The sequence below is a fragment of the Heterodontus francisci genome, chromosome 5, assembly GCF_036365525.1.
Source record: "Heterodontus francisci isolate sHetFra1 chromosome 5, sHetFra1.hap1, whole genome shotgun sequence".
Lineage (NCBI taxonomy): Eukaryota > Metazoa > Chordata > Chondrichthyes > Heterodontiformes > Heterodontidae > Heterodontus > Heterodontus francisci.
The window spans coordinates 66,506,913-66,522,591 of NC_090375.1; the positions used below are offsets into that span (position 1 = coordinate 66,506,913).

At 40.1% G+C, this 15,679-nt stretch overlaps 1 protein-coding gene across 2 annotated transcripts in view; it reads right to left on the reverse strand.

Annotated features, from left to right (window-relative positions):
* Window positions 1-15,679, reverse strand: part of si:dkey-22o22.2 (neural-cadherin) — a 295,092-nt gene that overhangs the window by 50,456 nt on the left and 228,957 nt on the right. For both annotated transcript variants that reach the window (XM_068031572.1, XM_068031571.1), the window contains exons 21-25: window positions 11,723-11,955; window positions 9,718-9,995; window positions 7,292-7,506; window positions 2,907-3,034; window positions 1,985-2,106 (exon numbers count right to left, since the gene is read on the reverse strand). In XM_068031572.1, coding sequence (XP_067887673.1) covers window positions 1,985-2,106; window positions 2,907-3,034; window positions 7,292-7,506; window positions 9,718-9,995; window positions 11,723-11,955 — 976 coding nt within the window. The remainder of the gene's footprint in view (window positions 1-1,984; window positions 2,107-2,906; window positions 3,035-7,291; window positions 7,507-9,717; window positions 9,996-11,722; window positions 11,956-15,679) is intronic.

The window sequence follows — 15,679 nt, forward strand, 5'->3', positions numbered from 1 at the left end:
AAAAGGAGATGTTAACCAAGGATTAGGGACTTCAGTTATGTGGAGAGGTTAGAGCAGCTGGGGCTGTTCTGCTTAGAGCAGAGAAGCTTAACTGAACTTGCTATATCAATACTACAGCTACAACAGCAGGGCACAGATTGAGTACTCTGCAATGAACGGCTGAGATCCAGAGCATCAAGGCCTTTCCACCATCTACAAGGCTCAAGTCAGAAGTACGATGGAATATTCATCACTGGCCTGGATGGATGCAGCTGCAACAACGCTCCTTTATGTGTTTAAATGACAAAAATATATAGACAGGTGATAATTTGACAGTTTAATAATTTGATTTAGAAAAGGGTGGATTAATCAGGTATAGTAGGCATGGATTTGTTAAGGGAAGGTTGTGTCTGACTAACTTGATTGAATTTTTTGAGGCGATAACAAGGAGAGTCAACGTGGTCTACATCAATTTTAGCATGGCTTTCGACAAGATCCCACTTGATGGACTGGTCAGGGAATCCAAGGGAAAGTGGCAAATTGGAGCCAGAATTGGCTCAGTGGCAGGAAGCAAAGGGTAATGATTGATGGGTTTTTTGGTGACTGGAAGTTTGTTTCCAGTTGGGGGGCAGCAGGGCTCAGTACAGGACCCCTTGCTTTCCATGATACAGAACAATGTTTTACACTTAAATGTAGTGGGAATGATTAAGAAGTTTGCCGATAATACATAAAATGCATGTGGTAACAGTGAAGACGAAAGCTGTAAACTGCAGGAGGATATCACTAGACTGGTCAGGTGGACAGAAAAGAGGCAAATGGAATTCAATCTGGGGAAGTGTGAGGTAATGCATTTGTGAGGGAAAACAAGGTAAAGGAATACACAATAAATAGTAGGCTACTGTAAAGTGAGGAACTGAGGAACCTTGGAATGGATACCCACAGATCCCTGAAGGTAGCAGGACTGGTAGGTAAGGAGGTTAAGAAGACACAGGGGATATTTTCCTTTATTAGTCAAGGCATAGAATATAAGAGGTTATGCTAGATCTGTATAAAACACTAGTTAGGCCACAGCTAGAGTACTGTATACAGTTCTGGTTGCCATATTACAGGAAGGGTGTGATTGCACTAGACAGGGTAGAGAAGAGATTTAGGAACATAGAAAATAGGAGCAGGAGTAGGCCATTTGGCCCTTTGAGCCTACTCCACCATTCATTATGATCATGGCTGATCATCCAACTCAGTAACCTGTTCCCGCTTTCCCCCCATATTTAGGAGGATGCTGCCAGGACTGGAGAAGTTTAACTATGAGGAAAGATTGGATAGGCTTTGGTTGTTTTGTTTGGAACAGAGGAGGCTGAGGGGAGACTTAATTGAGTGTATAAACTTGAGAGGGGCCTAGATAGGTCCTTCCTATCCACTCTATTTTCCTGAGCAGAGAGGTCAATAACCAGAGAGCATAGATATAAAGTATTTGTCAGCAAGATAAGAGGAGAGCTAAGGAGAATTGTTTTTCACCCAGCAGGTGGTAGAGAATGCACTGCCTGAAAGGATAGTGGAAGCAGAAACCCTTTATGCATTTAAAAAGTACTTGTATATGCACTTGAAGTGTTGTGACCTACAGAGATACAGTCCAAGAGCTGGAAAGTAGGTTTAGGCTGAATAGCTCTATTTTGGCCAGTGCATACAGAATGGCTGAAAGAACTTCTTCTGTGTCATAAACTTCTATTAATCTATGAATGACATTTATAACTGAAAAAATGATAAATAGACTTCTCCGTACTTGGATCTTCAATTGGTGAGGAACACTTATCCATAAATAAAGATATTCTGAAAGATTCCAGCAAGAGAACAGAGAATAGTGTAGCCCTCTGACATTTCACTGTGCACTAAATCATGGCTAACAATAATTGAATGTATAATGCTGCAAAATAGTATCATGGGGTGTTCACTAATTTAACAACAGAACAGGGATTTTATACTACAAAATACATGATCATATTTTTACCTCTCTTCTCCAGGGGTTTCCCCTGAAATTTCACAGACATTGCGTTCCATTTCTGACAACCCGCTGCCTTCCTTCTCAGTCACAGCAGCACCAGTGCAATGGTCAAGGATCATTTTCACACTCTATAACGGTATTCACAATTAAGCTTTATTTAAATACTGTTCTATTGTATAACATATAGTCTTTATGATCAAGTTTATCTGGGAATCCAAAATACATAAGACCAGAAGACGGACATATAAATTTAAAGGGCTAAATTCAACAAAAAGGAAGCATTTATTTGATTTGGGGCAGGTTGTTTAACAACATATTTGTCGACATCAAGTAGAATACCTTTAAAGGCATAATGCTGACTATATACGATAAATACATACCTAAGCTCAATAAGCTGACATTAAAGGAACGTGACCCTAAATGGATTAGCAGATAAATTCACAAACAAATCTAAGGAAAAATGACCTCTACAAACAAATCCTGCAAGGAAAATGAGAAAAGTGTTCAACGGGATGATGAAAATGCAGAAACACATTGAAATGGTGATTAGAGGCAAAGAGAGAGCTACAAAAATAGCAAAGGAGAAGCTTAACATAACAGTAAAACATTCTCTCAGTATGAATAGAATAAAAGGACAGAGGATTTGAAAGCCATAAAAGGTGAAGTCAGGCTTAAAACCAAGGATGAGCACAAAGCAGTAAATATTTTGAACAATTACAAATTCAGAAGGTAAGATGTGGGCAATACACCCTCTCCAAACAAAGACAGGACAAAATTGTGCATTGGCACTTGATATACTCTTCAGTTCTGTATCGCAGCAATAATTCCACAAATACCTTCCCAAATAAGCAAACAGTGAAGAATATTTAAGGAATCAGGTTAATGCCTAAGTAAATTATCCTCAATATTCCTGTACAATCATACACACCTTTCCGTCACTTATTATGTCCAGCCTGTGCCAATGCCGATCTGCAACAAAAATGCCTGGTGGTAACTGGAGATGGAGTGATCCTGAACCATGGCTAATGTTGAGTGAAGGAACTCCATTCCTGAGCTCTGTGTGGAGAAAATATGATAACTTAGAACTTGAGTGTTCATATATATTTAAAAAACTCAGATTCCGAGAAGAAAATACAGATTTCCCAAAAGCTTTATCCCCCATTAAAAATGGAGACATTCAGTTTACTCAAAATGTAAGGCTGATACGAAAGCATACATAGAAAAGAACTCTCTAAAATATTGAGATGTGTTTTTAAATTGAACATTGAGGTGCTAGCGGTAAATTATCTTTGCTTGTTTATTCCAACTATATGAACAATGGAGAATATGTCCAGTCCTCCATCACTGTTTCTTAGTCATTACTAGATGTCATCTGTTATGTTTCCTTCTCCTTGTGTTAGTATTGACTATACACAAGTACCAATGACACATAAGGGGGATCGGTTAATAAATAAAGTAGGTTCTTTATTTATGAGTAACCTTACGTAACCTGGTTTGTACAATTACTCTCTACAGACTAACACACAGAGTAGAAGTCACATGGTATATTCATCATTTCATTTACACTAAGGTACATCGAAAACATAACCATACCTTCTTAAAGTAGTACCACAATATCACCCTTTTTTCTAAATAAAAATTATCCCTCTTAACTAAATAAACCATAACTATATACAATTCATCAAAGAGTGACAAATTGTAAATATATATTGTACAAGGCAGTAAACACAAAACTCAGACACACAAGTCTCGAAAGTAGTGGTGGTTTAATCTTATGCCCTGACTTGGTAACTATATATCTGCTCTCAGATTGCTGTACAGTTTCACATAGATTCTTTTCCTTGGAAGTAGTGTGCGTAGACTTTGCTTGAGACTTGGTTTTCGATCTCGTCCTGTTCACAATGGAATCATGCAGTGATCCAGGATCATGAACATCTCTGATCTGACCTCTGTTTTGTCTCACTGTCGTATCGTTGTGTGTAATAACCTCATACAAACGTGGTTCCGGACATATATTGGAAACTTCTGCTGGACTCCATGTACCATTTGTAGGATGTTGTATTCTGACTTGCTGTCCTACTGCCAGACTGGATGACTCTCCACCTGTATGGCTGTCATGTATGTCCTTCATCCTCCTTTGTTTGTCCAACAGTGCTTCTCGGACTTCCGAATTGGTAGAATGATGGTAGCTAGGTAGGTCTGTGCGTACCTGTCTTCTGAACATCAGTGCTGCTGAAGATGGAATGGTGTAACTCAGAGGAGTTACTCTGAGATGCAGCATGGCTCTATGTAGACCTTGATTAGTCTGCCTGACCTTAAGAATGAGAGACTTAGCTGTGTGGATCATACGTTCAGCTAAGCCGTTCGATCTTGGGTAATGAGGTGAAGTAGTAGTATGGTCTATGCCCCATTTCTGACACATATGGAATGGCTTCCCGATATATTGATACCCATTGTCAGAGATTACCTCCTTGGGTGCTCCAAACAGACTGAAGATTGCACTTAATGTGTGTGCCATAGTAGAACTAGATGTGTCATGCAATTGACAAATAATGGGAAATTTGGAAAAATAATTGGCTATAACCAGAAAATCAGCACTATGAATGTGGAAGAGGTCAGTAGCTATTTTGGCCTATAGATACGTAGGAACTTTGTGTGGTAGAAGTGGTTCCCTACGCTAACTAGGTGTGTTGGATTGACATTCCCTGACAATGGATTCGATGCCATCATTCATTCCAAGCCACTCGACTGTCTCCCTGGCTAGTCTTCTGATCCTATCAATTCCCATGTGTGACTGGTGCAATTGCTGTAATAGGTCAGCTTGCAGTAATTCCAGAATAAGAACTAACTGGCTCTTGAAGATGACTCTTCGGGAAAACTTAAGCTCATGCTGCTAAGCCCAGAACGGTCTGGCATTCTCATTCATTTCACGGATAGAGTCTGGTCATCCTTCTACAATGGTCTTCCACAACTCTTGAAAGGTAGAATCTGTTGCCATTTCAGCTTTTAACTGATTGCATTTTTGTTGACCGAAATGTACCACATTGACATGAAGAAGGTCTTCAAGTTCGACATCGACCAAGTCAACTTGTAAATCAATCGATATGTTTTCGGTGTTTGCTGGGTTGGGTAACCAGATGAGCCTATCAGATATAAGCATGAGTTTACCTGGTTTGTACTTTACCTTGCAGTCATAACACTGTATCTTCACGAGTAAGCGTTGTAGTCTTGGCAGTGCACTCATTGATGGCTTCTTCCATATCATCTTGAGTGATTTGTCATCTGTCTCTACCACAAATTTCTTGCCGGATAGGTAAGTGTGGAAGTGCAGAACACCAAAGATTGCTCCTCCACGTGATTGGGGTAGGGGGGGCTGCTGACCGGTCTATTTAAATGAGCCACCACACGGGAGATCGCGGCGGCATGGCGACATGTGGCTTGCATGTGTGGGCCACCATTCTTTCGCCCTCCAGCTTAAAATCCAGCCCTTTGTTGTCCTGCAACAATCGCTTCGTACTTGCATCCGTCCTTGACTAATGAATCGATGGGGTAACCTTCAGGTTTCCCAAAGGAATCCTTTTGGTATGCCTCAATTGGCATTGACGCATTAACCAATTCAGTGATTTGATCTGCAAGTTCTGCTTCTGTAAAGTCACAGTCATGTCCCTTGTCTCGACACCTGCTTATGAAATGATCAATAGATTTGTATGGTTGCTGACAAAAAGACATGAACCCAAGACGGTGAATACAGACATTACGCTTGATCCTCAGTTGATCTTCCAGCGTGGACCAAATCATACTGGGATCCTTTAGTTGCTCTTTTGTGAGCCCAGATGTATTCAGACGGTGCAAACCTTCATTGCCTACAGTGATGTGAATCTTCCCAGTTTGCTTGCCCGGCTCAGATACTGCCAAGTCAACAAACCACAACTCGACTTGCTGTTTGATCAACTTGAACTCGGAGACAAGATCAGTTGCTTTCCAATTGATGGATGGAAACATGGTAGTCATCCTTAGAAGTTTTCTGATAATATCAGCTTTCTCTGTGGTTAAAAGAAACTTCCTTGCTGTTCAGGAAAAAAATTACTGCAGCAATAACTGCCTGCAGTTCCACAAGTTGCTACAGCCCAGTAGAAGGGTATTGTAAGGCTTGGAGTGCGTGGTGCTGTCTCAAGATTCACACGCTTTCTGGTGGCCCTGCGCACGAAGGGTGTGAAACAGCTTGACGACCAAAAAGGCAGTAATGGTGCTACATTTTATTATGGCTCTAGGAGCTTACCCGATTCTCTCATTCAATCGCTCAACCTCGGCACAATCAAAGGTATGGCTTGCTCTGTCCTGTTGCTGATCCAGTCGCCCAATGCTGCTATCCGGTGACTCTGCCCAAGTACCATTTTGGCGCTATGCCTCTTGAGGCGATGTGTAGAGGATCTGCCCTAATTTAGAGATTCCCTCTGTAGCTCCAGAATTACCTTGATGTACTCCTATATGCGGGTGCTTTCTGAGAACTCGACGCCCTGTTGGAAATGAGCCCTTTACTCGAGTCTGTGATGATTCAATTTTACAGCTAAAGGGCAAGCAACCTTACTCTACACGAATGCAGAGCTGCCTACACAGGCTGCCGTGGTGTTGCAAATGACGCAGTCATAAGTCATGCCCCATTGGAGAATCTTTCGATGTCTGTGAACTGGCATCATGTTGGAAAATTCTCCACCACTGCCACCATATCATATTTTCTTCTCCTTGTGTTAGTGTTGACTATATTCAAGTACCAACCATGCATAAGGGCTCGCACATAAAGTAGGTTCTTTATTTATGACTATTCTGCACGTGTACAACTAGGAGTTATCTTACATAGGTCTGGTCTGGATAACTACTCTCTAAAGACTAACACACAGAGTAGAAGTCACATGGTATACTACACCATTTCCTTTACACTGTAGTATATCGAAAACATAACTACACCTTCTTAAAGGTGTACCACAACATCATCTGTGCCAGGGAGGATAAATAGGACTCCCAAATGATCATTGGCCAGTTATTCCTGCTGAAAGCCTGCATGACAGGACACTAAGTAAAGTTGAGGCCAGGTTTGGTTGTCCAGGATGACAGAACAGAAATTAGAGGACCACTGCTGCCTACAATACTATGACCCATTAAGAGTCACAACCTTTAGGAGAAAAGGGCAGGAGAAAATCAGAAATGAAATTAAATTTTAAAAAGTTATCAAAATGAAGCCCAGTCAAAAAGTCTTGTTATGTTCTGAAATTATATAATAGAATTTTATATTTCTCCTGTGTCTGACATTCATACCTAACGCAATGAAGTCTTCAAGCTCTCCAGAATGCACTTGAGTGAGTGGTCCATCATAGAGCATAAGCCCATTGGCAGTTTCAGTGAGGAACTCCAGAGAAATTTGGGACTTGAAGCAAGGCTTGATGGGAGGAAACCAGGCATAACCATGACCTTTAAATGTGTACCTTGTTTGCTGACATTCTGGCCCATCAAACATTGGAATGCATTCACACCTATCATACAAAGAAGGAACAGATTAATCATCAAGTAACTCAAGCAAAAGGTTCAGTTCTAAGACCACTACTTGTTTTGAGATATATAAATGAATTGGATATTGGAATACAAAGTAAAATTTCAGAATTTGCCAATGATACCAAACTTGGAGATCCAGCAGCCAGTGAGGATTATACTGCAACAGGACATAGATAGGCTAGCAGAATGGGCAGATAAGTGGCATATGGAATTTATTAGAGAAGTGTGAGGTGATGCATTTTGGAAGAAGGGATAGGGAGAGGCAATATATACTAAATTGGACAGTTTGAAAGACTGCAGGGGCAGAGAGTCCTGGGGGTTCATGTGCATAGATCTTTATAGGTGACAGGACATATTGAAAGAGTAGTTAGCAAAGATATGGGATCTTGGGCTTCACAAATGAAGGTATTGAGTACAAAAGCAGGGAGGTTATGCTGAACCTTTATAAAGCTCTGGTTAGACCACAACTGGAATATTGTGTCCAGTTCTGGTCACCACAATTTAGGAAGGTCTTCGAGAGGGAGCTGAGGAGATCTACCAGAATGGTTTCAGGGTTGAGGGATTTTAGCTACAAGGTTAGGTTGGAGAAGCTGGGGTTGTTCTCCTTTGAGCAAAGGAGATTGAGGCGAGATTTGATAGATTATGACAGGTTTAGATAAGGTAGACAAAGAAAAGCTGTTCCCATTAATTGATGGTACAAGGATGAGGGGACCCTGATTTTTAAGGTTTTGGGGAAGAGATGGTTGGGGAGATGTGAGGAAGACCTTTTTTATGCAGCGAGCGGTAATGACCTGGAACTCGCTGCCTACGAGGTGATGGAAGCTGAGATGATGAATGATTTCAAAAGGAGATTGGATGGACACTTGAAGAAAATAAACTTGCCGGACTACGGGGATAGAGCGGGGGAATGGGACTGACTGGATTGCTCCGCCGAGAGCCAGCATGGCACAATGGGCCGAATGGGCTCCTTCTGTGCCATAATGATTCAATGACTATATGACTCTAAAAGACGTATTGACATTTGTTGCGTTTTGAATGATATGGGAGTTTAGAAGACATGAAAGTTTACCAAAGGGCAATCTGTTGCAGAAGTTCACAGGTACAGGCAAGACATAACGTAAGGTCATGATGTCAATACGCATCTATCTGCTGAGATGCAGCAATGCAGATACAGCTCCTCTGTTTTGCCATGTAATTGATTACTGGTTTGTAAACCCATTGGAATGGATAACTTCTCCTGCTGTCTTATTGTTTTATTCTTTCTCATTCTGCTATTAGAAAGCATTGGTGAACTCTCCATTCATGTGCTTAACTGAATAAATTGGTTAAAAGATAGTATATGCAGCAGTTTCAAAACCAACTATTCAAACAAGAGTATTTAATGCACCAAGTAACTGGTTACCTCCATGTTATTATGCCTTTACCAATGGTTTAATTGGGGTTTTAACCTTCCTCTACGAGTACTTCACAGCCAAGTTTGTTTTGTGCATAAGCAGCAGACTTGCTATAAGTGATTGATGCCAAAAGGTGAAAGCAGTAAGAATGTGGATGTATTACTGTACACAGGACAGTTGGAGCTGAAATTATTTAAGTCATATAAAATTCTCCAAACCATTGTGAGGTTTTAAGTTTGATACCTTAACTAATAGTTAGCATATTACATCATCGGTACTACTTGACTTGTGTATTATGCTGAGGGTGAGGCTGTTGAACCTTACCCCGGTTACACTGTAGGGGAGATTTCTGACATCAGTGGTAACACAGAAACAACTACACATGTGCAAACTTGTATCCTGAATTATTGACAAGTTGTAACCCCGATTTTAATTTTCTTCCCTTCCACCTTCCTTGATATTAAGGAGAACTCTGTGGAGGCCAGTGATACCAAACCTGAGTTTACAGCGCACCTGTGGCCAGAAAAATAGCAGCCAGCCGTGTTCAGCACCATTGATAATAATCATTATATTTTACTTTGACAGTATTTGCCTTCAGCAATAGGGGTGGAGAAACACCTCTTGATGTTGGCCTTATTTATGTCCCAATGCTGCTGCTGCTGTCAGGATTGCCTCTGGCGGTAGATTAATTTGAGGCATTTTCAACACTTGCAGATAATAAAGTAGGCTAAATAGGGAAGCAAACTTATCAGAGGTCAAACTGACAGATAAGTTAATATACAATATGTTATGAATTACCTGTAGCCTAAATCAGCATCAACACAAGTGCCACCATTTAGACATGGATTAACTGGGTATGATGAACAGGACAAGCGTTGCCTTTCCCGAGCTCCACAGATACACTGAGCAGTAGTAGATGTTGTTATGGAAACTATGGAAACATTTCCAGCATTCAGCACTGTTGGAATTGGGCTAAAAGCGGTGCTGCTTGTACAGCCAGTCGCCGTCCCACAGTCTGCATTCACACACTCATCCACAGCAACCTGGGATATGCTTACATTTAAGGCAACTTCCAGCTGCAAGGAAAGAAAAGAAATATTCAAAATGCTAAATTCATGTTAAATATATGATGAATTAAAAACAGACACAAATCATCACAAAATATAAATGCAGGAAATTTTGTTATCATTAATTGTGTACAACAGATGGATAGGATGTGGATTTTAACCCAACAGTCTCCATCCTTTGTCTCCCTGACCTGAGAGAGGTGCTGTGGGAAGTTGTTAAGTGGAGATGAGGCAGTTTATCATTGTGAAGAAAGATCTCAGTGAGGATCAACTCACACTGCTCTCCTAGTGACCAGTTGCAGAACATTGGCAAGAGCCAATAGGTTAGGAACCGATGTTTGCTTGGAGGAGACCTTAAGGTGGAAGACAAAGGGCAGAATTTTTGGGCCCTGCTGAGGTCAGGAATGGAGGTGGATGGGGCCCTAAATACTGGGTCGTGCCGGTGTGCCGGTTTCCCAATCCAGTTCCTGCCATTGGCCATTTTGGCCAAGGTGGGCTCGGATTCATCAGGTCTGCCCGCCCCCATTAGGTGGGCAGCCAATTAGGCTTATTAAGAGCCTTGTTAAAGGTGAGTTAAGGAGGCCAACTGGGATTTTCCAGTCGGCCTCCAGGTTCCCGTGTGATGGGAGGGCCGATTAATTGCCTGGTGGTGGGCATTCAGTGGCAGGACTCCAGCATGTTGAACAGCCCTCTCAGTTACTTACCACTCATTGCAGCCAGCTGCTTCTCTGGAACTGGAAGGCCTCTGATTGGCCCTCCAGCTACAAGAGTCCTGTCTCCAGGCCAATTAAGGGGGCACCCCCATTAATATCCCAATGAGTGATTGTTTCCCCTCGGGTTCGGGACCCAGAAACAACCCCGGCTCCTGTTTCCTGCCCCCACCCCAAAAGAAAATTCAGTCTAATGTACAAATCAGAAAAAGTAAACGTGAGGCAAACACGTTAGAGTTTTGTTGCAACGTTGCTTTCAAATTCTCTCAGGTAAGAGTTGTTCACAAATATTGATTGTATCATCCATGAAATATGAAAAAAAACAACTCCATTATTATGTTTTCCAAGTTTTGTGGAGATAGTTTCATATTGGAGAACAAACAATATTGTAAAAGCACAATTATTATGCAGTGTCATCAGCATAAGTTAAAATTAAAATCTGGCTTTAAAATTTGCTTAAAATGAAATTTTACTAACACCACTAACATGCAGTAGCCATTCACAATAATATTCTGATAAATCATGACTGCATTATAAGTTTAAATAATTACAAAACCTTTACCAATGTCAAAACAAAGTTATCACACCATTTTAAGTATGTTTCACTGAATTGTCCCACATTATATTGTCCCCATTCAGATTAGTAGATTGGAACCTTATGTATGGAACCTTATCCACAGAGGGGGCAATTGTGTGGCCATGGCTGTTTCCAGTATGAGCTATCAGTAGGCGAGGTTCCCCATTGACAGCGATAACTCCAATAATTACCTCCATAGTTGTCTGTTGAGACTTCCTCCAGAAAGATGTCAATAAAGTATAGAATATGGCAACAAAAGATGACTGAATGGCCTTGATATGTGTGCTAATTTCTCCCTTTATTATATCTAGGTTTTACAAAGCAATTCAGTAGAATATACTCATTCCTTAATATGTTTAGCTTTGTAAATGTTTATCATTAGAAATCTTTATGGAAAATAACTGTACAGTTCTTAGTGAAACACATCATAATTTCTAAGAGGTACATACTATGGCTTTGGAAACTGCCACATTGCCATTCATTTTCTCAGCCTTGCAGAATGGAGACCCTTGTGCCGCATACCAGACATCTACTTCTCTAACTCGACCATTGACATTCACAATGCTGAAAATATGAATGTTATCCAGCTGTGCTGGAATAATTTCTGCTAAAAGCCTCCTTAGCTTGGTATATTTGCTTTCTTCAGCAGCCGACTGGGAGATAAACTCTTCTGCTGTGATACCTGTTTGAAAATAAAATTTATTTTACTTGAAGGGTGAATTCACAGGTTAACCTGCCAAATGTGTTACAACATGAACCTTACTTAACTCTGAGCATCATGGCTTTTGAAACTTGTGCAATAATTCCATAATAATTAGAAATAATGAAAATGTTTTAAAAGTGATGTTAAGGTTAACAAAGAATCATAGAATAGTTTCTGGTTCACAAAATCAACAGTTGTTAGCCTCAGAAGTTAAGGGTGCGAGAACTGGCGTTGAAATGGTTCATTCATTGCCAGGCATTCATTTCATTCAAACAAGTGAAGGATTTGATTCAAACTTTATTCTGTTCTGAATGAAAAGCCAGAGGATAGACAGAGTTTCAATAGATAGAATCTTATGAGGCAAACATGACTGTGTAATCATACTTGATTCAGGAATAGAAGAAACTGGAATTCTGTATTCTCTCAGATTATAATGAATTGTCTGATTTGTCAACATTACCTCCACAGCTATTGGATATGAGAGGCTATGAGTGTTTTTTAGTGAGCCTTGCCCAAACAAATTAAAGGACCGCCAGTTTATAGCAGAGGTTGAACAAGTAGGAAATGGCTGGAGATGAACAAATCTGCATTCTGAACTGGGGGAAAAGGAAACATAATCAATGTAAAAAAAAAACTGGAAGACTTATTTCCTCCTGATGGTTGTACCTATGGTCTAGGGAGATATCCAGGTGCAAGTGTCACTTAGAAAGATGACAGCACAAACGGAAATAAATGGTTTAGATCTAATCATCATTACAGAGACATGGTTGCAGGTGACCAAGGTTGGGAAATAAATATTCCAGGGTATACAATGTTTTGAAAAGACAGAATGGAAAAGGAGGAGGAGTAGCCTTGGTAGCAAAGGATGGCATAAGAACAGTAGTGACAAAGGATGTTGGTTGAGAAGATCAGGAAGTAGAATAAGTATGTGTGGAGATTAGAAATAAACAGGGTCAGAAAACACTGGTGGGTGTAGTTTATAGACCCCCTAACAGTAGCTATACTGTTGGACAGAGCATTAAGCAATAAATAATTAGAGCTTGTAACAAAGGCAATAAAATAATTGTGGGGGACTTCATATAGACTGGACAAATCAAATTGGCAAAGGTAGTCTGGAAGATGAGTTTGTAGAATGCTTTCGTAACAGGTTCCTGGAACAATATGTTGTGGAAACAACTGGGAATAAATCTATTTTAGAGCTAGTATTATGCAATGAGACAGGTTTAATTAGTAATCTCACTGTAAAAGATCCTCTGGGAAAAAATGATCATAATACAATTGAATTCCATATTAAGTTTGAAAGCGACCTACACCAGTCCCAAATATGCTTCTTGAACTTAAACAAAGCCAAGCTAGAGCTGGCTAAGGTTGATTTGGGTAAATAGACTAAAAGGAATGGTGGTATATAAACAGTTTTTAACACATAAAGAAACAATTCAAAATGTTCAACAAAAATACATTCCATTAACAAATAAAACCTCAGCAAGAAAGGTCCACCCATGGCTTACTAGGGAAGTTAAGGGTATTATTAAAATAAGAGGCTTATAATCTTGCAAAGAATAATAATAAGCCTGAGGATTGGGATTGTTTTAGAAACTAACGAATGGTGACCAAAAAGTTGATAAAAAGGAAAGAAATTGAATAATAGAGTAAACTAGCCAGAAATATAAAAACAGATTGTAAGAGCTTTTATAAGCATACAAAAAGGAGGAAAGTTGCTAAAATAAACATTGGTCCCTTAGAGGTAGAGGCAGGAAAAATTATCATGGGGAACAAGGAAATGGCAGAAATGTTATTTTGTGTCTGTCATCACAGTAGAAGACACAAATTACATACCAGAAATAGAGGGTAACCAAGGAGCTAAATGAATGAGGGACATAAGGTAATTAATATCAGCAGAGAAAAAATATTGAAGAAACTTAAGGCACTAAAAGTCAACAAATCCCTAAGACCTGATGGCCTAGATCCTAGCTTTCTAAAAGACATAGCTGCAGATGTAGCGGATTCTAGAACAGTCCCAGTGGATTGGAAGTTAGCAAATATAACATCACTATTCATGAAAGGAGGGAGAGAGAAAACAAGGAACTACAGGTCAGTTAGCTTGACATCAGTCAGGAGAATTCTGGAATCTATTATTAAGAAAATCTTAAGTCTGCACTTAGAAAGTCATAGTATGACTTTCAAAGTCAACATGGTTTTACAAAATGGAAATCATGTTTGACAAATTTATTAGTGTTTTGAGGATGTAACTAGCAGGGTCGAAAAAGTGGAATCAGTAAATGTACTAAAATTGGATTTCCAAAAGGCATTCAATAAGGTGTCACACAAAAGATTAATACGCAAGTAAAGGCTCATAGAGTTGGGGATAATATATTAGCATGAATAGAGGATTGGTTAATGGACACGGAGCAAAAACTAGGGGTAAATGGGCTTTTTCAAGTTGGCAGGCTGTGACTAGTGGAGTGCCGCAAGGATCAGTGCTGGAACCTCAGCTATTCACAATCTATATTAATGACTTAGATGAAGAGACCGAGAGTAATGTATATAACATTGTTGACTATACAAAGCTAGGAGGGAATGTAAGCTGTGAGGAGGACACAAAGAGACTACAATGTGATATAGACAGGTTAAGTAAATGGGCAACAAGGTGACAGATGGAGGATAATGTGGGAAAGTGTGAGCTTATTCTCTTTGGTAATAAGAACAGAAAAGCAGAATATTTTTTAAAGGCATGAAACTTCTAAATGTTGATATTCAGGGAGACTTGGGCGTAAATGTACAAGGAACACAGAAAGTTATCATGCAGATACAACAAGCAATTAGGAAGCCAAATGGCATGTTGGCATTTTTACAAGGGGATTGGAATAAAAGAATAAGGAAATCTTGCTACAATTGTACAGGGCTTTGGTGAGATCACACATGCAGTACTGTGTGCAGTTTGGTCTACATATTTAAGGAAGGATATAGCTGCATTGGAGACAGTACAGCGAAGGTTCACTAGACTGGTTTCTGGGATATCCTATGATGAAAGGCTGAGTAAATTGGGCCAATACTCTCTGGCGTGTAGGAGAATGAGAGGTGATCTCATTGAAATATGCAGGATTCTGAAGGGGCTGGAATAGGGTAGATGCTGAGAAATTTTTTCCCGCTGGCTGGTGAATCTAGAACACAGGGGCAAAGTCTCAGGATGAGGCGCCAATAATTTAGGACTGAGATGAGGAGAAGCATCATCACTCAAAGGGTTGTGAATCTTTGGAATTCTCTACCCCAGAGAGTTGTGGATCGTTGAGTATATTTAAGGCTGAGATAGACAGGTTTTTGGTCTCTCAGAGAATCAAAGGATATGGGGAGCAGGCAGGAAAGTGGAGTTAAGGCAGAAGAGCAGCCATGATCATATTGAATGGCGGAGTAGGCTTGAGGGGCCACATGGTCTACTCCTGCTCCTATTTCTTATGTTCTTACGTTGAAACTAGATGTCCAAGTCTGTGGTATAATAGATTGTTTCTTTGCACCACAAAGCTTCTAAGTAGCAAATCTCATGTAGGACTTGTGATCTATATGAATTAACATTTATCTATGGAATAGTGGATATGAGGAATAAACTCCCAGCTGAAGCAATTGGCTTAATGCTAATTAATTGCTTTAATATGAACTTGATGAATATCTAAGGAGCTGGAGTGGGGATCACTCACTGTACATGGCT